The 27,712-nt window shown below is 32.5% G+C and overlaps 1 protein-coding gene across 1 annotated transcript; it reads right to left on the bottom strand.

The window, feature by feature from the left end:
• Positions 1-57: 57 nt before the first annotated feature.
• Positions 58-26,641, bottom strand: LOC114268971 (uncharacterized). The gene is made up of 6 exons (XM_028210214.2): positions 26,126-26,641; positions 16,185-16,711; positions 15,321-15,513; positions 13,099-13,163; positions 1,644-1,854; positions 58-560 (listed from the first exon to the last, which is right to left on the bottom strand). Exons 1-6 carry the CDS (start codon positions 26,270-26,272, stop codon positions 216-218), a joined length of 1,488 nt encoding a protein of 495 aa, XP_028066015.2. The 5' UTR covers positions 26,273-26,641; the 3' UTR covers positions 58-215.
• Between the last annotated feature and the right edge of the window lie 1,071 nt (positions 26,642-27,712).

The raw sequence follows: 27,712 nt of genomic DNA, 5'->3' as shown, positions 1-27,712 counted from the left end.
AATGGACTGAGATGTCACTGAGCCAGTACCTACCCTTAGAAACATATAAAATGATAGTTTTGGCAAAATTTGACAAAGGCATTTGAAAAATGTAAAAGGACAAGACAATTTAACATCCTTTGTCTTAGGAAGTTAAATTATAAATATTAAAAGCTATATAAGAAATTATTGTAACCTAGCTACTTCTTCACATCTTCCAAATTTCTCTCTTCTAATTACATTTTCCAACTTTTCCTCCACCTCTCCACTTGCTTTGTTAGGTTTTCTTTCCTTTGAAGAAAAGATTGAAGAGTAGTGGGATCATAGGGTGGAGGCATGGTGCATGGGCTCGTATCCGCTGGACCCTTCACCATGGAGTTAATCTTGAACTTCTTCCTCAACCCTTTTCCAGAACATGCCATTGTTTCCGAGCACACTTCGATTGATCCATCAGGTACAGTCGGTTTGTATTTTAGCAGTTTTCCATATTCATATAGCAAATGAAACATGTAGTCATATACATTCTTCATGTTTAGCTCCTCTTGAACGAACTTGCTCCCTGCCTTTCCAATCTCCTGAGCCTGTGAGTCACAAATGAAGTTGGTAAAAGTAAAACTCAAAAAAAGGTAAATTACAAATACACCCCATGAAGTTTGTTTAAAATACAAATTATCTCATGCAATTAATTACAAATACTCTCTTATTAGAATTTTTTATTTAACAGAATTAACTCAAAAAATAAAATTCCTAACTACTATTCTACAAGCAATAAAATTACCTAAATTAATTAAAAAAATATTTCTTGTATCATTAAAATCTATTAATTGAGCAGATAATTTTTTTAAAATTGATCATTTTTTATGTGATTAGAAACTTGAAGAGGCGGGATGCAATTTCTAGAACTATAGGAAAACATTGTATTTTAGGCAAACCTCAGGTGGTACATTTGTAATTTACCCTTAAAAAAAAAGAAAAAAAAAACAAGTAGACAAATTTTCTTCATATAGCACATTCATTTATTTGTATAGAGATTCACATTACATTTTTTAATTTTTTGAACCAATGTAAAGATAAATGTTATGAACCTAGAAAAATATACCCCAAAAAAAAAAAAAAATTCTTAGAATTTTGAATATGTAGAATTTAGATTTAAAATTGTAGTGTATGTAGATGACAAAGTGACTACCATGTTATAAAACTACTGAAAAATTAAAACTACTAAACCTACTAATGATATTAAACTTTTAGAAACTTGTATCATTTAGGAAGTCTGTATATTTTTCTAGCTAAATTGTATCATGATGAGTTTTTAATGGTTTTGACTCCTGATAATTTCATATGTTGCCACTTGTAACCAGAGCAATTATTTATTCTTCTATGAACATCACGTTGATAGTGTGTTCATCCAATAATAAGGATTTATATAGTTATGAGGTTTAAAAATATAGAAATAACAGGAAAATAATAAAAAGAATATTATTGATTGGGTACACAATCATATAATGTTCCAAAAAAAAAAAAAAAAACTAGATAATTTTCTGTTGTACATGTAAACCATATTGTAGAGATGCAACAAACAACTACTAATATTGTTAGGCCCACTTAACCAAGTTGCAATACACATTAACGATTGTGATTCTTGTGTCATAAAGAAATTTGATCACCTTTTGTGGGTGTTTGTTTCCCCAGTCAACTGCAAACTTGATAGATTTGCACATGTCATTCTCGTTGATTGGCCAGTAGTGGATTGAGGGTAATAAACTTCTTGTGAAGAAATCATAGTAATGGGGTGTTACTAGTAAACTCATAGAATCACATGCTAGAATATATTTTTCACTTACAGACCATGCAGCTCCCTCAACATAAATCTTGTATCTGCATGAAATTAGTATAAAGAAATTAGGGGGGAAAATTTGAAGGAAAGAAATGAAACATTTGGAAGCATGGATGGAAGTAGGATTTAATTCTTAGCCGAACCTTCAGGAACAAAAGAAATTGTCATTTTAAAATACATATACAAGTAGTTGGCTATCAAAGTGGTACTTGATGTTCTTTTTTACATTGAAATTCATCTATGATTAATTCCATATCAAAAATTGTAGCATTTAAAGAATAAGTACTAACAATAAGTTTCTAAATAAACTATTTATAATTGACTTAAAACAAGTATTTCACTGAGATAATTAACTAACACTAAAATCTCAAATGAATTTATAGATCAAATTCTAATAAAAGAAAGAAATACGTGTGTTTGGTTTGTATTTTGAGATAAATTTTCAAAAAAAATTTGAGAAGAGAGTTTAGAATTTTTTTTGGTTTGTTTGGTTATATATTTTGAAAATAGTTTTGGAATTTGGGAATTTGGTATAGCGATTCCAGTTTTGCCCTTATCTTTGTTGTACTCCGGACTCGGGTTTCATGGTTTAGTGTTGTGGTTCATCTCTTATTTCCTTGGTTTTCCCTTAAGTTTGTCTTTTGGTTTGTTGTGATTGTGTTTGGGACAAGTTGGTTGCTTGATTTCCAAAATTTTGTTGCCCAAATTTTTGTTCCTCCGCTCGAGCGGTACTTCTTGCGCTCGAGCGGGTTTGCAAACTCTCAGTACTTTTGCAGGCCTGCAAAACTACTGGAATAGTGTACTTTACGCTTGAGCGGGTCTTTTTACGCTTGAGCGGCCACTTCTTGCGCTTGAGCGGTTGGTCAAATGTCAGTAAAACTATTTAGATGTGTGTTTTTTACGCTCGAGCGTCACTTCTTGCGCTTGAGCGATGTGTGTCTCTTTCATTGTGTCTTGGCGCTCGAGCAGAACAACTTATTGTGTTTGACGCTCAAGCATCACTTCTTGCGCTCGAGTAGACTGTGCGTATTTCAGTTCGTGAAAATGAATTTTTACATCACTTTTTCAGATCTTTTCTTCCTAAACCCTAAAGTTGTGACATTCTCTCTTTAAACACGCACACACTCTTTCTCTCTCTACATTTTCCTCTAGTTCTAGTGATTTCTCCATCCATTTGCCTTTGTTAAAAAAAGTGAGCATCTCTAGATCTCCGTTTTGATCCGAATAAAGTTGGATTTGAGTATCTTTGAAGTTTTATCCTTGCTTGGATCGTCTTCTCTCTTTGAGGTAAGAATTTTTTACACTTTTATATGACTTTTTAACTTAATTATGGGTTGTTGTGTAAAAATGATAGAATTTGGGGTATTGTGAACAAACCTAGGGTTTGGGTATTAAATCAAAAGTGAGGTTTCTAAGTGAATGAGCTACAGATGGTTATGGGATTAAATATGAGATATGTTGTGTCAACATAGTTGATTTTGGCATTTGGTTTGAAATTTGGGAAAAAATGGGAGTTTGCCCTAAAATGCTTCAGATAATTATTTTGTATAAATAAATGAAATTGATATTGTAAATATAAAATTGGATGAACGTTGATATAAATGGTGGAGTTGGATATGTATTACCTCACACCTTTGGAAATTTGAATAAATTATCTGTCTTGAGATTGAATATCTGTTTAGAAATATCTATATTGAGCTATCGGTGGAGGATAGCTATGGTTGTTATAGAAATTACATGAGAATTATGTGAATTAAAACTAATTTCTTGTTGGTCGTCATTGCATATGATTGTGTTTTAAATACATTGTATATGCATGATGTTTGGGAGGAGAAAATGGATGTACTCCATGTTTGGGAGGAGAAAGGGAATAGACTCCATTAAAATTAAGTTGGCCTGTGTGTCTAGGGTGAAAGTCCCAAAACTGTGCGTATACATGGGTGCCGATCCTGTGAACGAAATTTCCGTAAATGACAAATTGAAGTGTTTGTGTGATAATTGTGTTAATTTGGGAATCATTGAGTTGTAGTCTCAAATGGATTGTCTGAAAGATAATGAAATTGACTTATGAAGTGAAAAAAAATGAATTTACTTAAATTAATGAGAAGGAAAAAGGATTGAGAGGTGAGTTTTGGTACTCTATGATTATATAGAATATGGATGTTTTATCATTGGCATTGTAAATACACATTATACTTATATCTTTGTTAAGATCCATATACTGTGTTAGATTGTACCTACTGGGCTTTGACTCACCTTATTTGGGAAAAAATTATTTTCAGGTGTTGATGATATGCCTCCGCCAAGATAATAGCTTGGAGGGACTTTAGAGCAAGAGCTTCCTTTTGTTGCATTTTCTTTTGTATAGACCATGGCTTTATTTGTATTGAGTTAGTCTTGCTTTTGTTGTAACAAAGTAATGACTTGAAAAGATATAAGCCCTTAGGACATTTAAATATCTATTTAACTTCCATTCCTGTTTACCACTTGTAGCACATGCTGTATATTCAGGATGAACTATTTATGAATGTATATGGCATGTGTCACTTTTGTATATCAATTCAGATAAATGAAAGTTTATTATTTCGATTATGTTATCTTTGCGTTAATCGTGTTGGGATGGACTATTGTAATTATTTTCGGGACGTTACATTTGGGATGATTTAATATTTTGTTGTAGTGAAGTAGATATGTGTGAGATAAAAAATGATTGAGAATGAGAGATGAGAGAGAAAAAGTGATTGATTGATGTGTAGGAGAGAAAAAATTATTTTGAAATTTTTTTTCAAAATATTTGAACCAAACAAAATTTTAAAAAATTTTCTCAAAAATTATATCATGAGATACAAAACAAGATTTTTTTTTTTTTTTTTAAAAATATCCTTCACACTGCATTATGTTCATGTTAAAAAAAACATTAAAAAATGTCTTTGTCCACAAACAAAAAATGTTTTCGTTATTTTTTTTATTTTTTATTTTTATTTTTGGATAAACAAGAGGGAAATTTTTTAGGATAAATTATGCAAATAGGTCATATAGTTTACAAAATGTGTTAATTTGGTCTTTGTTGTTTTAATTTGCTTGATTTTATCCCTTAATTTAATGGATTGTGTCATGTTAGTTCAATAAATAACGGTGATTAGTTTTTTGACGGAAAGTCAAATGATGTGTCAATTTGACACATCATTTGACTTTCCGTCAATCAAACCTAGCAACTGTTATTTATTGGACTAATATAAAATAATCCTTAAATTAAGGGACCAAAATCGAGCAAATTAAAATAACATGGACCAAATTGACATATCGTGTAAACTATAGGGACCATTTGCATAATTTATTGATGAAACTGCACAGAATCAATACAAGATCAAGAAGCATACATCAACAAAGAGAAAAGGACGGTGCAAAAACTGTATCATGGCATAACCCTCCAATCCTAACTAGATTGGTACAAAAACATAAGCATTACAAAAGCATAAAAAAACATAGCTACAATCCTCAAGCATCAGGCAATGTTACTAATTTATATCCTCAAGCATTGTCCTATTTTTTCTCTTTTTCTTGCTTTGGTTGCTTCTGATTGGTTTCTCACTGATCTTGGGGTTAGTGTTAGCAAATGATTGTATTTCCTTTGCGGTGCCAACCTAGTTGGATTTGTTAAGGTTAGCTATGATGTGTTATTCCCACAAAGGTGTGTGTGTGTAAATAAAATGTATAACTTAAATAAATAATAAAATAAAATAATTCAGAAAATAATTATATAAATTATTTTTCGAATTAAATGGTTATAGAAATTAATGTCGAGGCTTGTATTGGATACAATCTCCTTAACGTAGATTTCACTCTCGCTCTGGCGCTTCGAGTTTACCAGTGTCTACTTCCTAGGATGCAACAACTATCAGTTGAATTTTGCAGCACTACAAAACCAAGCCTTGCAAACCAAAATTATGTTGTAACTCTTTCTTTTCCTTCCTAAATTTAAATGCAAGAAAAATGCAGAAAGATAAGAGGACGACTTGAAGAAGAAAGGAAGAAATGCTCTCAAAAAAACTTGATTAAAAGAATTGCTGGATGGCCAACTATTTATAAAAGTGGAAATGGCTTTTCCAAACAGGTGCCAACAAATATGAACTTGTTCGGACAGATTCAATATCCAAAAACCCAACCTGATTGGACTGTTTGAATAGATCTGTTCGGACTGTTTGAACAGATACAGATCTGTTTGATTTTGGAATGAACAGGTATGAACCTGTTCGAGTTAGGAACTGTTTGGGTGGAAAAAATCAGGACTAACTTTCTTTTGAATTTTGAAATCAAAATTAAAAATAAATACATAAATAAATAAAATACAAAAGTTTTTGGTCTAAAACGATAAGTATTGGGCTGGACAAGCCCAACCCAACCTCACACCACGCACCTATGCCCGCCAAAGCTCAGGCCCAGCCTAGCCCAGCCTAGCACGCCCAACGGCGGTGGCGCGCGCGTGTGGTTTTAATTTTGGGTCCAATGGGTCTAGCCCACTTCACCCATAATTTCACCCTTCCACAAACTTGGGTACCCCTTGGGGCCCATCTCAAGTATCCCAAGCTAAGGTTTATAAAACCATTTAAAACCTTAAGCCTTTCTAATGTGGGACAAGCACATTTCATAAATGTGTAGGAAACTCACCAAAAAACTAGTTTCACGAGCTCGAAAATGTGCGTTGAATTCTCATTCATCCGGAAATGGTTTTGAGCAACCAAATACATGAATTTATTTACTACGCGGCATTAAACATGAATCCACTTAGAAACATTAAAAATAACATTTGGGTCCCACCTTAATTAATGCTCAAAGTTAGCAAAACATAATGTTATACAAAAGCCATTATCCAACAATTCCCCACATGAATGGAATTCACGATAACGAATATGCAACAAGAAGCACACAAAGAAAGAGTACGTTAAGAAGATACACCACATCGAGATAGGTAGCTTTTGGCTTTAACCTCTTCTAGTGAAAGCCTATCGAACTTACTAGCTAACCAGTAGACGCGATACCTTGAACTATTCAGTTGTTTGTGTAAGCCAAGACAATAGACTACACATAGTGTATTCAGAGACACAGTTTAGTTCTTACGGCTGTGTTCATTTTGGCCCTGAACAACGCCTGATAATTTATGAGTGCTCTAGAGAATTTAGCCTTCTCAATTCTCACAAAACCAGTCCAGTTCACACTTATATAAGTGACTTCTTATTAAGAGTATCTTGTTATACCCCACTTGGATGTCCAAGCTATAAGAATCATTAAAAGCAAAGCTTATCATACTAACGTTGCAGGTATCACTCTTCTTATCATAGAAATGGATAGGATTAAACCTCCTTAGTGATACATGAAGTCATCCATAATTCGGTTGTCCCTTTGAACCTAGATCTTGGGATCTCCAGTCAACTAGGTTGGGTTGCCATTATGGCGACTTTTAAGTAATAGGCTTTAATCCCATTCCCCTCGATAAATGGTACACTTGCTCTCTAGCTAGCCTTTTAGTCAATGGATTTACAATATTCTCCTTTGACTTTACATATTCTATGAAAATTATTCAATGTGAGAGAAAATGCCTAACGGTATTATGTCTTCAACTAATGTGTCGAGCCTTACCATTATACATATGATTTTGTGCCCGTCCTATTGCTACATCACTATCACAATGAATGCATATAGTTGGCACAAGTTTAGGCCACATTGGAATGTCTTCTAAGAAATTACGAAGCCATTCTGCTTCTTCTCCTGTTTTATCTAATGCGATAAACTCATATTCCATTGTCGACCTTGTTATACATGTCTGCTTAGAGGATTTCCAAGAGACTGCAGCACCTCCTAGGGTAAAGACATATCCACTAGTGGATTTTGAGTCTTTAGTATCCGATACCCAATTTGCATCGTTGTACCCATCGAATACTACTGGATATTTGGTATAATGTAAGCCATAATTGTGGGTATGTCTTAGATACCTAAGTACCCTAATTATCGCTTTCCAATGATCGGACCCTGGATTACTTGTGTACCTACTCAATCTGTTTACAACATAGGCTAAATCTGGCCTAGTGCAATCCATTAAGTACATCAACCTTTTGATTATTTGAGAGTACTCTAACTGTGATATGCCTGCACTTGTATTTTTTGACAACTGAAGACTAATGCCAATAGGTGTTTTAGCAGACGGTCGTCATGCTTTCCAAATTTCTCTAGAATCTTCTCAACATAGTGAGATTGAGATAAAGCATATCCTTTAGATGTTCTAGTAATTTTTATTCCTAGAATTACATCTGTTACTCCCAGATCTTTCATGTCAAACTTTTTGTTCAACATTTTCTTTGTGAATTTAATCATGTCATTGTTGCTTCCAATAATGAGCATATCATCCACATAAAGAAGAACTATGACATAGCCATTGTCTGTGCTTTTAACATAGACGTGTTTGTCACATTTGTTTATTTTAAAATCATCCGAAAGCATAGCTTGATCAAATTTTTCACGCCATTGTTTTGGAGCTTGTTTTAATCCATAAAGGGAATTGACAAGTTTACAAACCTTTTTTCTCTTGGCCGAGAACTTGAAACTCTTCTGGTTGTTTCATATAGATTTCCTCATCTAACTCGCTATTCAAAAAAGCTGTTTTAACATCCATTTGATGTATTTCCAGATTATACAAAGCTACAATCGCTATCAATATGCGAATAGATGTTATTTTTGTCACTGGTGAATAGGTGTCAAAATAATCAAGGCCTTCCTTCTACCTGTATCCCTTAATAACAAGCCTAGGCTTGTATTTATCTATTGAACCATCTGCTTTTATTTTTCTCTTGAATATCCACTTATATCCAAGAGGTTTACACACTGGTAAAAGATCCACTAGTTCCCAAGTATGATTTTGCAATATTGATTCAATCTCAATATTCATAGCCTTTCTTCACAATGGAGCTTCAGGACTTGATATTGCTTCCTTGAAGTTTTGAGGCTCATTTTCTAATAGATATGTCAGAAAATCTGAACCAAATGATTTAGAGATCCTAGCCCTCTTGCTACGTCTAGGTTCATCTGATTCATTATCATTGTGGTCTTCACTGCTACGAATAGTAGTATCAAAAGTTCTTTTATTTGAACTTATCTCTTCAGTTTCTTTGCAAGGAAAAATGTGTTCAAAAAACGATGCAATCCTTGACTCAATAATATTGTTTACATGCATATCAGGATTTTCAGATCTATGAACTAAAAATCTATATGCACTGCTATTATTTGCATAACCAATGAACGCACAATCAGCTGTTTTTGGTCCTATCTTAGTCATTTTGAGACTAGGGACTGCCACCTTGGCCAAACACCCCCACACTTTGAGGTAATTGTAAGTAGGTCGTCGACCTTTCCATAATTCATAAGGTGTTTGATTGAGTTTCTTGTGGGGTGCCCTGTTAAGGACAAAGTTAGCAGACAAAATCGCCTCCCCCCACAAGTTCTGAGGTAATTCTGAACTAATCAACATGGCATTCATCATCTCTTTAAGAGTTCGATTCTTTCTCTCAGCAACTCCATTTGACTGAGGAGAATAGGGTGCAATGGTTTGGTAAATGATACCGTGTTCAGAACAAAATTCTTCAAATGGTGCATCATACTCACCACCTCCGTCACTCTTCACTATCTTAATAGTTTTGCCAAGTTGATTTTCAACCTCAAGTTTATATTGCCTAAAAGCTTCTACGACTTCATCTTTACTTCTCAGTAAGTAAACATAGCAATATCGAGTGCAATCATCAATAAAAGTAATAAAGTACTTCTTACTTCCTTTAGTTTGAATAAATTTTAAATCACAGATATCTGTGTGAATTAAACTTAGAGGTTCAGTACTTCTTTCAACTTTATTAAATGATACCTTAGTGAGTTTTGCCTCAACACAAATCTCACATTTATGATTAGGATCAAATTCTAAGTTTGGTAAACATTCTAAAGCAACAAGTTTATGCAAAGAATTAAAATTAACATGTCCTAATCTACCATGACATAAAAAAGAAGACTCAACAATATAAACAAAAGATGTGTTCTTATTATTAAAAGTCAAATTAGGTACAACAGGATTTACATTGAGCTTAAAAAACCCATCACTCATGTAACCTCGCCCCACATACATTCCGCTCTTAGAGAGTACAACTTTATCAGATTCAAAGACTAATTTAAATCCATTCTTGATCAACAATGACCCAAAAATCAAATTCTTGCGAATCTCTGGCACATGGAATACATTGTTAAGAGTGAGTTCTTCCCCTGAGGTCATTTTCAGCACGATCTTTCCTTGTCTTTTTACATTTGATGTAGAGGAGTTTCCAATAAAAAGCTATTCCCCACTTTTTATCATTTTGTAGGTTGTAAACATCTTTTTATCTGCATAGATATGGCGGGTTGCTCCAGTATCCACCCACTATTCCTTGGGACTGCCCAACCAAATTTGCTTCAGAGACTACTGCAACAAGATTGATGTCTGCCACTCCATCGGAAAGATAAAAATCATCGGCTATGTTGGCTTGTGCTGGCTTTTTGCTTGAACTTCCTCCGTCCTTGCGAACATGACAATCCTTAGCATGATGTCCACCTCTGCCACACACAAAACACTTGCCTTGAAACCTTTTGTTGATCCCTTTGTTGATCTTACTAGTAGATCTTTGTTTGGTACCATTGCCATCATGCTTCCGTTTCTTGTTGTTGAACTTTGACCCATGTTCATGTTCCATAACATTTGCTTTAGCCTGCATGATATGGTTTCCTGACTTCTTGTCGGAACCACGGTTGTCCTCCTCAATTCTGAGTCGCACAATTAGTTCTTCCAATTTCATCTCCTTGCGATTATGCTTTAGATAATTCTTGAATTCTTTCCAAGATTGTGGCAATTTTTCAATGATTGCTGCTACTTGGAAAGATTCATTGAGAACCATCCCTTCTGCATGTAAGTCATGGAGAATTAACTGGAGATCTTAAACTTAGTTAATAACCGTCTTGGAATCTATCATTTTAAAATCCAGAAAACGACCGACAACAAATTTCTTTGTATCGGTGTCCTCTATCTTATATTTATGATTTAGTGATTCTCACAGGTCTTTAGCAGTGCTTTTGACACTATATACATGGTACAGTGTATTGTCTAACCCATTGAGGATATAATTCCGACATAGAAAATCACCATGTTTCCATGCATCGACTGCAGCAACCACTTACCGGTCAATCTCTCCCTCGTTTAGTAACGGGGCTTTTTCATGAGTGAAGCGAGCCAAATTTAATGTTGTAAGATAAAACATCATTTTTTATTGCCATCTTTTAAAATAATTTCCATTGAATTTTTCAGGCTTCTCCCCATGATTTACCAGTACTGCCGGAGTCATCACTGGCACAACAGGTGTGGGGGTTTGAGTAATAACAGTCTCAGTATTATTAATTTCAATTGTCATAATTCTGACCAAATTAACACACCAATAACAAATTTATACAAAAAAAGAATTTACACACAAAATAAAAAAATAATATTTTGTAACAAATTTCCAATGATAAACAGTATATTACTACTATGTTATCAAAGAAATCATTAAACAGGATATTACTACTATTTAAAAAATTAAACAGTATATGACTATTATTTAATTTCCCAAAACAAAATATTCGTCTATCTAACACAGGAAAAAAAAATAGAAATCTACTTTAAGATTGTTATTCCCACAAAGGTGTGTGTACATAAAATGTATAAATTAAATAAATAATAAAATAAAATAATTTGGAAAATAATTATATAAATTATTTTTCGAATTAAATGTTTACAGAAATTAATGTCGAGGCTTGTGTTGGACACAATCTCCTTAAAGTAGATCTCGCCCTCGCTCCGGTGCTTCGAGTTTACCGGCATCTACTTCCCAGGATGCAACGATTATCACTTGAATTTTGTAATACTACAAAACCAAGCCTTGCGAACCAAAATAATGTTGTAACTCTTTCTTTTCCTTCCTAAATTTAAATACAAGAAAAATGCAAAAAAGACAAGAGGACAACTTGAAGGAGAAAGGAAGAAATGCTCTAAAAAAAAACTTGATTAAAAGAATTGCTGGATGGCCAACTATTTATAGAAGTGGAAATGGCTTTTCCGAACAGGTGCCAACAGATATGAACCTGTTCGGATAGATTCAATAACCAAAAACCCGACCTGTTTGGACTATTTGAATAGATCTGTTCGGACTGTTTGAACAGATATAGATCTGTCCGGTTTTGGAATGAACAGGTATAGACCTGTTCGGGTTAGGAACTGTTTGGGTGGAAAAAATCTGGACCAACTTTCTTTTGAATTTTGATATCAAAATAAATAAATAAATAAAATACAAAAGTTTTTGGTCTAAAAAGATAAGTATTGGGCCGAACAAGCCTAACCCGCCTAACCGACCGGACTGGCGAACAGCGGCGGCGCGCGCGTGGTTTTAATTTTGGTTCCAATGGGTCTAGCCCAACCTCACACCATGCACCCAAGTCCAACCCGCATGACCTACCGGACGAATGGCGGCCCGCATGTGGTTTTAATTTTGGGTCCAATAGGTCTACGCACTTCACCCATAACCTCACATTTCTACAAACTTGGGTACCCCTTGGGGTCCATCCCAAGTATCCCAAGCTAAGGTATATAAATCCATTCAAAAACTAAAGCCTTTCCAACGTGAAACAAGCACATTTCACAAATGTGTAGGAAACCCACCAAAAAACTAGTTTCACGAACCCGAAAATGCGCGTTGAATTCTCATTTATCCGAAAATAGTTTTGAGCAACCAAATATATGAATTTATTTACTACGCAGCAATAAACATGAACCCACTTACAAACGTTAAAAATAACGTTTAGGTCCCACCTTAATTAATGCTCAAAGTTAGCCAAAAAAAGGTTATACAAAAGCTATTTTCCAACATGATACTTAGTGCACTTCCCCACTTTGTTAATGTAAATTATGCATGTACTGTGTTTTTTTGTCAATAAAATTTTTTTGCTGATAAAAAAAAAATAAAAAGCATTAAGGGGCACTATAGTTGAACTCTTAGCATTAAGGGGATGGGTATAGCTACCTCAAGCATGGTCAAGCTATTCCATCTCTATAATGTAGAAAAAAGAAGTGACGTCGTTCAGGTGTAACTTAAACTCAAGCATGATCCTGAATAAGAAAGTGTCTTATTCTTCGGAGTAACTTCAGAATTTAGAGTAGAAGTGTTAAAATAAATAAAGATTTGGTTACCTACCTATGAGTGCATTGGTTTGCTAAATCCGTATTCTTAAATTTCTCTTCACGTGTAAATTTCCAATCCTGCAAAAATGCAACTTTATATGAATTCAATAAAATTGAGAGCCAAATAAAGAAAAAGCAAAAAAAAAAAAAAGATGTGGGGAGGGGAGATTACTTTATAAATATCTATTACTTTATTTATTTTTAAAAAACATATTATATATATATTCTCTGCCACAATATATGTAATATAGTCCTAATGTTTCATGACATATACCGCAACAAATCGTAACCTTTTTTTCACCAATGTTAACATTTCTTATAACAAATGGTTAGTAACATTTACACTATATTATTCATAAAATAGCCACGAAATTCATAACATAATTACAACGATTAGTAACTTTCGCTTTCCAAGTGCACACTATAATTCGTCATTCATAAGTTTTACCATAAAATAACATTAACATATCAAAAATGTTCGTAACTTCCATCGCAAAAATATATTTTTCTTACAATGCGTGTCTTTTTAAGGGTGCATATTGGTCCCTCTAGTTTGAGCGAATTTTCATTTTGGTCTCCGTAATCTTAATTTGAACAATTTGGTCTTTACACTTTTAATTTTATTACAATGCAGCCCCTCCCTCATTCGTTGTTAACAGTTTGAATGGAAAAAATTCACATGACAAATTAGAGAGACTAAAACAAAATTCAAAACAAGGTATAGAGACCACTGGTGTAATGAATATATTACACTAGTGGTCCTTGTAGCTTTCTGAATTTCATTTTGATCTCTCTAAATTTACGCATGTTTTTTTTTTTCCATTCCAAATTCTAATGGTAAGTGTCGACGAGGGACTACCTTGCAACAAAATTAAAAGTATGGCACCAAATTGTTTAAATTAAAATTACGGAAATTAAAGTGACACTTCTCTTAAACTACATAAACTAATGGTATAATTATCTTAGAATCAATCCTTTGTATTCTCTCTCTCTAAAAATGAGAGTTTCTTCTCTATCTTCATCCTTTAAGGTTTTCGGTGCAGGTGCGTAGCTTGGGCAGAGGGAGGGGGCTCCGGCCACCGGCTACCTCTCTCCTCTTTTTTTCTTTTGTTTTTTCTGCACAATAAACCTTGGCAGCTCTTTTTTCCCAATCTCTCCCTCTTGTGAGGTGTTTCTTCCCCTCATGGTAAAAGTTTTGCTGGGCTTCTCCTCCTCCCTTCCATCGGCGCTAGATCTTCCTTGTTCCTCCTCCTCCGTCTCTAGTCGTAGTTGTCACCACCATACCTCCGCCAGAATTGCCACAGATTTGGCCCTCCTCCATGGAACCGGCTACTTCTAGGATTGAAATTTTTGGTTCTTTTTTGTGTGTTTCTTAGAGTCCATCGGTGTTGTGCTGTAACTTACCCACTTTGTGGTTATAACCTATAATCTATCTCGTACATGTTCTATTACCAAATGATCGGCTTCTGCTTTGTAGTATGAGCAAGAACACGATCTATGCGTTTGGATTTTTTTCATAGTTTTACTCCTTTGTGTTTCTTACTTTGATTTTTTCTTTGCTTAGTATAAGTTTATCTATTGGATGGACTTTTCTCTGTATGTGCTGTTTGGCTTCCTTAATGAAAATTTCTTTATGATAAAAAAAAAAATGGTGTAATTTACCCATTTTTTATTTTTATTTTTTATGACTTTCTTACTACTAAACACAAAGTAAAGAGTTCCACTTTTTACTACCTTTGTTTGTAGTATAAATTAATGTGACAGTTGAGTTATTCTTATAATTTAATGGATTAGTTATACTTTTTACTCCTATAGTTTGACCTAAATTTTACTTTAGTCCCTATAGCTTCAATTTGAATAATTTGATCCTTAAACTTTAAGTTTAGTTTCAATTTGGTCATTTCATCTAAACTAGACGTTGAAAAATTAATAATTTTGGAACACTTATCAATTTTTTAAGTTGTACATACAAAATTAATAAAAATTTAGACGGAATGACCAAATTGAAACTAAACTTAAAGTGCAGGGGACTAAATTGTTCAAATTAAAACTATAGAAACTAAAATAAAATTTGAATTAAACTATAGAGTGATCCTAATTTGATTTTAATGAATTCATTTTAAATATCAAAACTTTGTTACTGCATGCCATGTCAATTTGTACAAAATATTTTTTGTAGTCTTTTCATTTTTATTTTAACAATTATTGTAACTAGAAAAGGGAAGAAATTGTCACCAGCTCATAAATCAGTGCACCCCAATCCTGTTTGTGAGTGACATTGCATTTGTGAAGCCCTTTTCTAACTGAACTAACTCTTGAGTTCCCTTTCCAATAAGCATAGGGTATCCTGTCAATCCACTTCACTCTCTGGTTGCCTTCTTCTAGATCCTTCTTAAAGGTTTTCCATGGCTTTATCTTCAACTCTGGCCTGCCAAACACAATATAGATATATTGGAATATTGTTACTGAATTGCTCTATATAAACATTTAAATGCATATTAATATATTTTTTCGCTGATCAGAAGAAAAAGTATATTAAATATATATATATATATATATACAGAATGATTTGTTTTATTTATAAAATGATTACTACCTTGCTATTATGATAAATGTGTTTTGAAAAAATAAAAAATAGAATGAATGTATTTTCCAAACAATAATGCTACCTACTGTTGTTATATAGATTTCACCATTTTTTTTGAAAACCTCTTTTAAGAATCTATATAATAAACATATCCATCTCACCATTTAAAAAAAAATAATTAAAAAATTTGATGAATGCATTATTTTTAGATGAGTTGGACTTCTCTTCAATGCACTAGCTATGGAATATTTGTGAGTCCTACAATACGTGTGGTCTATTGTGAGGCTCATAGGTCTCTCACGACCGATGCACTAGACAAAAGAGGTAGCGGATCTAATATTTGTGCATTGTCTTTAAGGCTTGTGAATCCGACAATATCAATAAGATCCACAGGTCTCAATCAATGGACTAGATCGAAGAGACAATATATCCAACATCTACACATTACATTTGTTATGTGCAACAATATTATTATTATTATTACTTAACAAATAAGGAAAAAAAAGCTTTACCAACCCCAAAAGGACCAATCAGGAAAAACAATGTCCAAAGTTGAATTACTTCCACAGTAATGAAGCATTGGGGGCACTTTCTTGGCTTTTGATCCACCATAGTCACTTTTTAGGATCACCGGTTTGTCTCCACACTCAAACATGAAATCCAAGTCCGGTAACTTACCAGGATACAATCTCAACAGTTGCAATATGCCCCACACAGTGTACACATCTCTTGTTTGGTACACCCACCTCAACTTCTTCACATAAACTCTTCCATTCACTACCACTATTCTCATATGTGCTTTGCTTTCAACGCTTTCCACCATTTGTTTGGTGATTCCTTTTTCCTTCCATGGATTTAGGTCTTGTTGGATCCACTGAAAGTACTCTGGACATGCCTTGGATGATAATGATTCGTCATCTTTGACGGTAACTGGAGAATTTTCCGGGCATGTGATGGAACAGTTGATTCCAATCGGAGATGTGATGGAGGTTATGGAGGGTAGAAACATCTTTTGTAATGAAATGCCTGTATTAGGGGACTGCAAAAACAAGTAACAAGAAAGTATAAATAACAATGATACATCCCTCTTGTAAGATAAATTGATAGAGAGAGAAAGCAAGTGAATAAATGAGATGTGTATATACTTTGTTAATTTACAAAGGGAGCCTAGCTCTCTTCTTATAGCCTGTGATGTACATTGGATGCGAGGCACCGAAAGCATAAAGCTGGGGACACTAATTATTAGAGCTAAACACTAACATATAATAATATACTAACAGCCCCCCTCAAACTCAAGGAGGATAGGTACTAGCCAACTTGAGTTTGGAGAGAGTAACAAAACAGAAAAATAAAATAGGATAGGAGACACTGTATGGTCGTGTCGAACCGTTGTTGAAGACACTGTATGGTTGTGTCAGACCGTTGTAAGAGCTAACCGGAATCAATGTTGGGACAGTTTATGGGGTCATGCCGGACCGTTGTAAAAGCTGACCGGAATCAATGTCGGGATAGTTTACGGGGTCATGCCGGACCGTTGTAGAAGCTAGCCGGAATCAATGTCGGGACAGTTTATGGGGTCATTGGGTGGTTCCCATGGTATATAACCATGCTCACCATGATATATGTATAACCCCCCCCCCCCCCCCCCTCAAACTCAAATAGGTGTGAAGATAGAAACCTATTTGAGGTTGAAACAAAGGGATTGATAAAGTGGAGCAAAACAGCTCAACACAGAGTGAAGATGTTAAAAAAAAAAAAATGATAGGAAGGGTTTTTTTTTTTTAATTTTGTTTGTATATTTTTTTTTTTGTTTGGTGGTGTAGAAGGGTGAGCGGGGTGGATCCCCGATAGGAATAAAAATGAGAGTGTTGTGCAAATTTGGATAACATCAAAAATTTGTGTGTTGGTTATGAAAATTTGTGTTTGTTGGTTTGTGGTTTTTTTTTTTTTTTTTTTTTGAAATGAAAAGTGGAGCCAACGTGGGTGGACATGTGGCCCAACAAGTTTGGTGTGATGGAATAAAAAGAGACATATATATATATATATATATATATATTAGAATTGGTGGAATGGTGATGATAATGTTTTGTGGGTGGTGGAAAAAGTAAAGTGAGAGAGAGAAAATCTGTTTCCCGGATTGAGAGAGAGAGAGAGAGAGTGGGTGTAAAGTGTTTGGTGGTGTAAAATAGATGAAAAGAAAAAATAAAGAAATAAAAGAAGAAAAGTAAAATGGGTTTGAAAAACTAGAGAGCATGGGGTTGGGTCATGGATGCTGATTGTGTTTATAATAATAATAATTATTATAATTATAATAAAATGAATGAGATTTCAGAGAGCAGAGAGAATGGAGATGCATTTGTGTGAGCCCATCTCATGTGAGTACTTTGTGCACTTTTCTGTTGCTGGCGTCTGCGTACCTAAGCTTTTCTGCATACCTAGGCTTTTTTTTTTTTTTTTTTGTCGTTATATCCATGATCCTTCCCTTACCTTTCACTTTGTCCCCAGAGGTTTCCATTAGCATCGAGCTTTTTACAGGTTGTCGAGAAGTACGTATTTCTTGTGAAGCTTCGACGATCTGGTTCACCATCTCCAACACCTCACACATCTTCGGGCGTGACTTTGCATTTCTGATCAAGCACCGATTGGCAACAATAGCTAGATTTTGGGTTGACTTGAGGGAGCCATTCCATTCAAGCCTAGGGTCCAATATCTGCTTAAACTTCTTTGTGTATAGGATGGGCATGGAGTGAGAGAAGTTTCAGTTGTTGATATATATATATATATATTCATTTTAGAGAGAGAGCCGAGAGCCGAGAGAGAGGCCCTGCATGTGTTTGTGTATATTGTTTAGCAGATGATGATGAGGGTGGAGCAGCGTTCGATAGCTTGCTCAGATCTGGCACATTGGCGGCCGTAAACGCCTCATCCGACGGCGCAAACACCGTCACCTTGCCGCCTTTCAAGTCGGTGATGTTGACGGAGCGAAGGAGTTCGCGATGATGACGCTGTTGTAGTTGTGTGGCGAGAGTGTGTGGAATAGGGGTTTGCTTGTCAGGGAAGGTGGGATTCCTTCATCGGCAGAGAAGAGAGCTCAGCAAGTTGATTGAGCCATTGTAAGGCAGAGAAGAGTTCAGCTATGGAATTTGTGTAGAGGTCCGGCGGGCGGTCAAAGCGAGACTGCCACCCACCGGTGAAGCAGAATGACTAGGTTGTTAACCTAGCTCTGATACCATGTAAGATAAATTGATAGAGAGAGAAAGCAAATGAATAAATGAGATGTGTATATACTTTGTTAATTTACAAAGGGAGCCTAGCTCTCTTCTTATAGCCTGTGATGTACATTGGATGCGAGGCACCGAAAGCATAAAGCTGGGGACACTAATTATTAAAGCTAAACACTAACATATAATAATATACTAACACCTCTAAATCAATGAGTTCTTATGATATGAAAAGTCAAAAAAAAAAAAGACACAAATATCACTATCACAGTGCGACCCACACCCCATTAGGGCTATTAGAGCTCCTTTATTAGAGCTCCTAAACATTTTTGAAGTAAAAATTATCACATAGGTCTAAAAAAATACGTGACTATTTGTCTGTCTAATAATCCTTTGTGATTTGTCTACTATTAAATACGTGACTATTTGTCTGTCTAATAATCCTTTGTGATTTGTCTACTATTATTTTTGTTTTTTTATTAATATTCCAAAATGGCAAACGCAGGGAGAGAGAGAGGGAGAGGGAGAGGGAGTGGAAATGGAAGTGGGAGTGGGAGTGGGTTGGGAGGAGGGGGGCATTGCCGTTGCATCCATCTATATAAGCTCAACTAGTATATATAGATTTGTTATTAGATTTATAAGTTGTAAAGACTTGACCCCTCCACCTCAGTCTCAACTTTGTCAATTTGTTTGAAGCATTGCTATATATAATACATAATATATAGGGTAAATTACACTAACATTTCTGAGGTTTATATTTATTACAGTTTATCCTCTCATCTTTTGAAAATTATATCTCCCTCCTTAAGATTTAAAGCTTCATTACAATTCCCCTCTCAGCAATTTAATTTTTTTAAATACTAATTTTTCCCTCACTGGGTAAATTACATTGACACTTCTCACATTTTAGAAATTACAATCCCCTCCCTAAGGTTTAAAGTAGCATTACCAATTGCCTCTCGGTTAGTATTGGTTGGAAAAAAAAAAAATTACTTGGAAAAAAAATTAATTGAAAAAAATTTAATGGGAAAAAATTTTGGTAGTAAAATTTTTAAATTTCTGTTTAAAAACCAACGTAAACTCATTTTTTGAATTTACGTTTTTTCCTCAAATTTTCAAGTTGAGACAACAATTTATAAACAAAAAAAATTATCAAACAAGTTTTTATGACAGTTTTTAAAATTTTTGTAAATATAAATTGAAAACTGAAAATGAAATGGTTATCAAACAGGCCTCGAATGGTAAAAATATCATAAAATTAGCAAATAATTAAATAAGTTACCAATGTAAGAAATGACTTATCAAAAGATTCTTAGGTTATGTATGGTTTGATTTTTAGAAATTTTAAAAAAAAATTAAAAATTAAAAATTAATTTGGTTAAGAAATAAAAAATAATTATCATTTAAAGGTAAAAAATAATTATCATTTTAACTTTTGGACAGGTTATATACATATGTATGGTTGTTTCAATTTAATTTGTAAAAAATTATTTCTAACCACTCGAAAGATAAAAATTATATAAAAATGGTAATTATTTTTTATTTTTGTAAAAAAATATTTTTTTTAAAAATGATTGTCTCAGTTTGTAAATTTGAGGAAACAACGTAAATTCAAAAAATAAGTTTACGTTGGTTTTTAAACAAAAATTTAAAAATTTTACTAATAAATTTTTTTTTTCAATTAATATTTTTTTCAAAGAATTTTTTATTCAATTAATTTTTTTTTCAATGAATTTTTTTCCAATTAATACTAACCGAATGGGCAATTGGTAATGCTACTTTAAACCTTAGGGAGGGGATTGTAATTTTTAAAATGTGAGGGGTGTCAATGTAATTTACCCAATGAGGGCAAAATTGGCATTTAAAAAAATTAAATTGTTGAGGGGGAGAATCTGTAATGAAACTTTAAATCTCAGGGAGAGAGATGTAATTTTCAAAAGATGAGGGGAGAAATGTAATAAATATAAATCTCAAAGGGTGTCAGTATAATTTATCCTAATATATATATATATAACATAATTTTTTGTTTAAATTAATGTTAATTATGAATTAGGTTTATAGGCATTATGGTGATGGGACTAACAAATTATAAAATCTAAATTAGTCACATCTCCTTCTAATATTTTGATTATGTTTCAAAGTAACATTCGAACCATTGAATTCGAAATATGGTAAAGTAGCTCCTGGATGGAAAACGACTCCTTTAATGGGTGTCGCAATGGCTTTATTTGCGATATTTCTATCTATTATTTTGGAGATTTATAATTCTTCTGTTTTAGTGGATGGAATTTCGATGAATTGGCGTGGTGGCTTTTGTTAAGACCAAAATGACCTTCAATTATGACTTCAATTTGTGTGATTATAATTAATATGGAATGTACTTATATGTTATTATTATTTTTATCTTATATTCTGTCTAATGTGAAATGAAATTTATAATTTTATTTTGATACTTTTTAGTTTTGTAAATGTCTATTGAATGAAAATATTATCTGCAAATATAAGAATAATGTTTAATTTGTGTACTTATAAAAATGAATATTTTAGTGCAATATACGTGCAAAATATTTGTAAGAATGTGATAAATAATTTTTAGTAATTTTTTGTTATACAATTGATCCCCTCTTAATAAAATTTTTGCGTCCACCAAGACCATGTAAAAATTTAGTTGAACACAAACCAGTGTGAAACTTTCTAAAAACGAAATAATATACATTTTGCAATTCATAACTAAAATCAAAAATAAAAAGGGAAAATACCATTCAGTGAGAGTTGGAAAAAAATATTTACATATTAATAATAAAATTTGCGACATTAAAAGTCCAAACTCATAAATTTTCATGGAATTTATATTTATTTTTTAACTAACCACTGATTTGTTATTACTCCAATAAAAAATGATCAACTCTGTCATTTAAAATAATTTATGATAGTATTTTTTTATTTAATATTTCGTTAGGGTGTCTGTTGTCCTCATTTCTAAGGCTTTTCTCCTATCCTAAAACATTTCCACACAACACCCTGCATTAAAATAATTAATTTTTTAATTGAGAGTTGGAACATTGTGGGATGAATGGCATTTACATTTGAGAGATGGAAATCGCTCGGGACATGAGGTTGCAACTGTGCCATTTGGGGGACTTCTTTCGGACCGATGTCGATAATATGAATCATTGATGTTATAAATTTTATTGAGCAGATCATCTATAAAATAAAATAATAAAAAAAAGTTGATTAAATATTTATAACCTCATGATCATATTCTAATTATTTTTAGAGAAATAAAAAATTTATTATCAAAATTATGTTTTGTCATTCATTTTCTTAAAAACAAATGTGATCTTATTATGTAACTACGAATACTCAATTGACTTAATTTTTTTTTACCAATAATCTGCCGATAAATCTTATAATATAAATAATTTACATTATCAAAATAAACCTAGAAAAAGATCCCACCAAGGCACAATTCTAAAGCAATCAGAAAAAACAGGAACACAGAATCCCATATTTTTTGCCTCTCTATTAAAATAACAACATACATGCACCTCAAAGGATAGCCTTTAGACCATCTAAAAAGAAAGGGTAAATAACAAATACATTTCTGAGATTTAATTAAAATACAAATCGTTTCTTATAGTTTTGAAAATTATATTCTACTTTTGAGGTTTCTAATTTCATAACAAATCGTCCATTTTATTAATAAATCATCAAGTCAATTAACAGTTTTTAATGATATTAGAAATATGTTTTAATTAATAATTTAGGTAATTTTATTATTATATACGAGAGCAATTATAAATTTTATTTTTTCAGTTAATTCTATTAAATAAAAAATTATAATAAGAGAGTATTTGTAATTTTTCAAACTACAAGAGACAATCTGTATTTTAAATAAATCTCAAGAAGTGTATTTGTAATTTATCAAAAAAAAAACAAAAAAAACAAAAAAGGGATATCCTTTAGATATGTGGGGGTACTTTTTATAAAGTATTACTTTCAAGTTTTCAACTGTCATTATTTAAATGTTAAACAAATATTTATTCCTATTGTTAATTATTGATGTTGTTGTTATCCTTCTAGTTGACTAAGAGCAGTGTTTTGAATTGTTTATTGGGAAAATTTCAAATTAGTTGCACAGTGAATTTTTTTTTTTTATTTTTTTTTTATAGAATACAACTTTGTCTAGTGTTTGATACATTTTTTTTAATGTTTGGTACAAGTCTTTCTGTATGTCAGATTTACACATAAAAAAATCAATGCATTAAAAATTCCACGTGCAATGCAATTTTTTTTTTTTTTAAAAAAAAATTGTCTCACTGGTAAACAATTGTCCATTGTTTATTTAAGAATAACATATGGATGGAAAAGAGACAAAATTACAAATCAATAGAAATCTTGTTGGATGCAAGTTTTAAAAAAAAATAAAATCCAATTAATTTGTAAATTATTTGTCATTTACATTGATACCTTATTCCCTTTGTTTATTGGGGAAATTACTATTCAGGAGTTGTTTTGAAAAATTATTACACAATAGTGAAAAAGTTTATTATTTTAATTATCAATATTTATAAAATTTATCACTTTTGTTGAAATATTTTTTGACACAGCACTGGTGTAATTCCCCCTTGTTTTTTTGGCAATGACCCTAGCCCAATTCCCATTTAGTTGGGTGTCTCCGGGCCCAATCCCTGATCTCCCCCTTGCAGTGCTTTGGTCTTTATGGAGGGCCGGAAATGACTCAATTTTCAACCTCAAGGAGCCAAAGTGGACTGAAATGGTGGACTTAATCAAGGTTCGGACAGCTGAATGGGTGAAAAACAGGGAAGAGGGGTCACTGCAACAGTAACGGTTGTGTCTCAATTTAAAGTGTACTATGAGTTTATTTTTATGATCCAAATCGTCTTTTTGTAAAGTTTGTTAATTACTTCGTGCCTACCAAAAATCATATTAATCAGATATCAATAATTATATGATCGATAATCAAAATAATAAACAATAATTTTTTCTTTTGATAAATGCAATAAAAAATATGCAATTCGATCATATAGTTATTGATATCCGATTAATATGATTTTTTGTAGGCACGAAATACTCAACAAATCCTACAAAATGATCTGTTCGGATTATAAAAATAAACCTATAATATACCTCAAATTAAGGCACAACAATTACTACTATGCTAAAGATACGATAATGGCACTTAATCCGAAAAGCAGGGCCTAGATTTCAGATTATTCAATTTTTAATGATTTTATCTTCAACCTTGAAATAGTCAAAGGGCTCAAGCTCTCCTCCTATCACAAGCTTTAACCTTTTCGTCAATGCCTCTGTGTTTTTCGCCTAAGGATCTCCTGCCCCAAATATTCATATCTCTCTATCCCAAATCACTTACAATCATTAGATATGTCTTGAAATTTTTAAATTTTAAAATTCTCATATAATCCAGTAATTATGAGTAATTTAGGATAAGGGGACAGAAATATTTGAGAACAAGAGACCCTAACTCGTATTTTTCTTTCTATAAGCTTGGGTTTGCACAGGATTGGCAAAGTGCCAACCTAATCGAGATTTGCCCTTTAAGCATTAATGCATTTAGGCCCAGTCTCCCCTTCTATTATATTATCATCAACAATGGTAGAGAGCCCTAATTTTTGTGGCTCAAATGGCTCAAATTTGCCAAAACGACGTCGTTTTGAGTATAAAACAACATCAAAATTGCCAAAACGACGTCGTTTTGGCAAATTTGAGCCATTTGAGCCACAGAAATTAGGGCCCTCAAACATTTTTCTATTATCATATAGTTTGTACTCCTTGTACTTCATATCATTAATACAAATTTTCTTTTTTGTTGATAAAAATGAAAAATAAAAAATAAAAAATAAAAAATAATCCCAAAGAAGGTTCATGAATTATTATATATATATATATATATATATATTTTAAAGTTGAACCAAAAATAAGTGGATTGGCAACTAGTGGATGTCAGCAAAAAAAAAAAATTCTTTGGGGACATTTCATTATGCCTAGAATGTGTTTTATTTTATTTTATTTTAACAAAAACCTTTTAAAAGTAAAATTTTTCAGATTCACTTTTGCAAAGTAAACTCTAAATAACTGTAATTATTCATAAATCATAGGTAATACCTAAGCATGTGTAAGATTTTACTGAGCCTCTCTTTGAAGATAACAAGTAGACGATAAGACTATTTTATTTTTTTTTGTCGTAAAGATTGGGGACAAAGTGCCTGTTTGGCAGAACTTAAAAGCAGCTTATTTCAGCTTTCAGCTTAATTTAAGCTATTTTGATGTGTTTGGTTTAGCTTATAGCTTATAACTTTTTGGAAGTCAGAAATCAGCTTATTCTTTGATTGGGGCATGAGATGCTTAATTTATAAGTTAGAAATCAGCTTATGTTCATAGTTATAAGCTATAAGCTGTTTAGGCATAAGCTATAAGCACTTTCCCACAGTTCTACCAAACAAGGCCAAAAGGGTGTTTAGAACCACACATATATATAGAAGATTCATATCCACCTAAAATCATATGAGTAATGATTCATCACCCCTTTTCCCCCACCCCCTTTGACCCCCTCTCTCTCTCATTGGTTACCTTTTCTTTTTCTTTTTCTTTTTTTTCCTGCTCCACCAATCACCTCCTGCCACGTAGCAAAGGGGGGTGAGGGGGTGACCCCAAAAGGGGGTCCCAAGCATTATTCAAATCATATTACCCTTTTGTAAAATATCATACACAAAATATTTTAAAGGTCAAAGAAAAACCGATTCAATCTTTTTGGTCCCTACCTATGTTTCCTCTAACAATTCTATGTAATATTACTGATACCTAAATAATTTGGCCTACAAACAAGAAAAAAAATGTTTTTTGGAGTGTAGCAAACCTTTTAATTTGATAAACGAATAAAACAATTGAAGAAAGATACAAGAGAGAAATGGAAATGTTTCATTTACTTCCCAATCACTCACCTCACAAGACAATAATTAAAAATATATATATATATATATATTAATGACGAGAAATCTATTCCAACGCTCTTTGGATCCACTTTTGCAAAATAAAATCCCAAATACTTATATTTACCCGTAAACATTCATTATCGAATCCAAAATGTCATAAGCAATATAAAGAAAAGCAATATATATAACAGAAGGAAAAAAAAATAAAAACATGAATTAGAGAATTTTCCAGGAAAATGAGGTTGTGGATAGACTTACAGGCACAACATCAATCCAATGGAGGCAAACAAAGGCACCAATCAAGAGAACAAGGAAGAAGATCAAGGAAACTCTCACCGGAGCCCCGGTCTTCATCGGCTGCTCAATCAACTTACGCAGAAACAGGCTGCATATTCTATCTCCCATAACCAAACCAGATTTTTTTTTCCCTCCAAATACTACCCTTCTAGCCCAAGATCATCAATCAACAACCTTTTGAGGCCTCTATTGAGTTGACTAATTAAAATTAGTATTAAATAATTCAACATCAACAGTTGTCATCAATAGGAGAAAATTGGAAGGAAGAGAAAAGAAATCAACCTCAAAGTTTCAATAGTGGTTAGCACTCATTTGGGTTGTTGCAATGTGGTGCAAATTTTTTGTTCTTTTCTGACCATAAGTGAATATTTGCCAAAAATTTGGCATCTCTCCACCTGAAAATCTTACATATGACTTTCTTTCTCTCTGTCTATGTATGGAATGGTTCCTATAATAGAAATTGACTCTTTTTTAGTTAACCTTTATTGAAACAAAGTCTAGCCTCTTATCTAAGGGAAGATTGTTGTGAGGATGCTATTAATTGTTTATTTATTTATTTATTTATTTATTTATAATTCATTAGACATTAATTTTGTTTCTCATTTAATTGATTGTTAAAAAAAGTTCTGAGTAATTATATTCGTATTTCACTTTTAATCTCGCACGGTCTTGTTGCGAGAGGGGTAAAATACAAAAAGAAAAAAGAAAAGAAAAGAAAAGAAATTGCAATGTGAGAGGTTAAAGTGGATTGTGAATATCATTCCACATTTTTTATCTGGCATATTATGTGACAGTATGCTAGATCATTTTAGGTAGTCTGTGCCTTTTTATATTGATTTTAAAAACTACCTTCAATCAAACAATTCTAAAAAGAATTGTACGATAAACAAGGATTTTTACATTCTATTTGTCTTTGAATAATATATATTCTTATATTATCAATTTTCCATGAACAAAAAAATTAGGTAAATTAGAAATACACCTCTGAAATTTTTTTAAAATACAAATTATTTCTTGTAGTTTTGAAAAATTACAAATACTCCATTGTCAAAATTTGTCATTCAAAAGAGTTGATAGAAAAAATAAAACTCCCAATTGTCCTCTAATACAACAACGAAATTATCAAAACTATTAATTTAAATATATTGCTCATATTATTAAAGCTGTTAGTTGACTTAATAGTTAATTAATGGAATATGTTATTTGTTATGCGATTAGAAATGTTAAGTGACGTGATGTAATTTCCATAGCTATATGGGGACAATTAGTATTTTAAACAAATTTTAAAAAATATATTTATAATTTACCTATAAAAATTTAATTCTTTGTCATCTTATCAAAAAATAAAAAAATTTCACAAAATTTAGAAACAACAAGTAGTGATTTTTTTTTTCTTTCCTTTCTAAATCTCTTTATTTATAAAGGATGTTCATCATTGGAATCCATATATATATATATATATATGTGGGGTTTTCAATTTTCTCCAATTGTCTATCTTAAATTTTTAGAAGAAACAAAATCTAAAAGTTAAGAAAGCTATTCTCCTTT

The sequence above is a fragment of the Camellia sinensis genome, chromosome 5 (assembly GCF_055761805.1).
Source record: "Camellia sinensis isolate YWXY chromosome 5, ASM5576180v1, whole genome shotgun sequence".
Classification (NCBI taxonomy): domain Eukaryota; kingdom Viridiplantae; phylum Streptophyta; class Magnoliopsida; order Ericales; family Theaceae; genus Camellia; species Camellia sinensis.
This window is presented reverse-complemented; position numbering and strand designations above follow the sequence as displayed.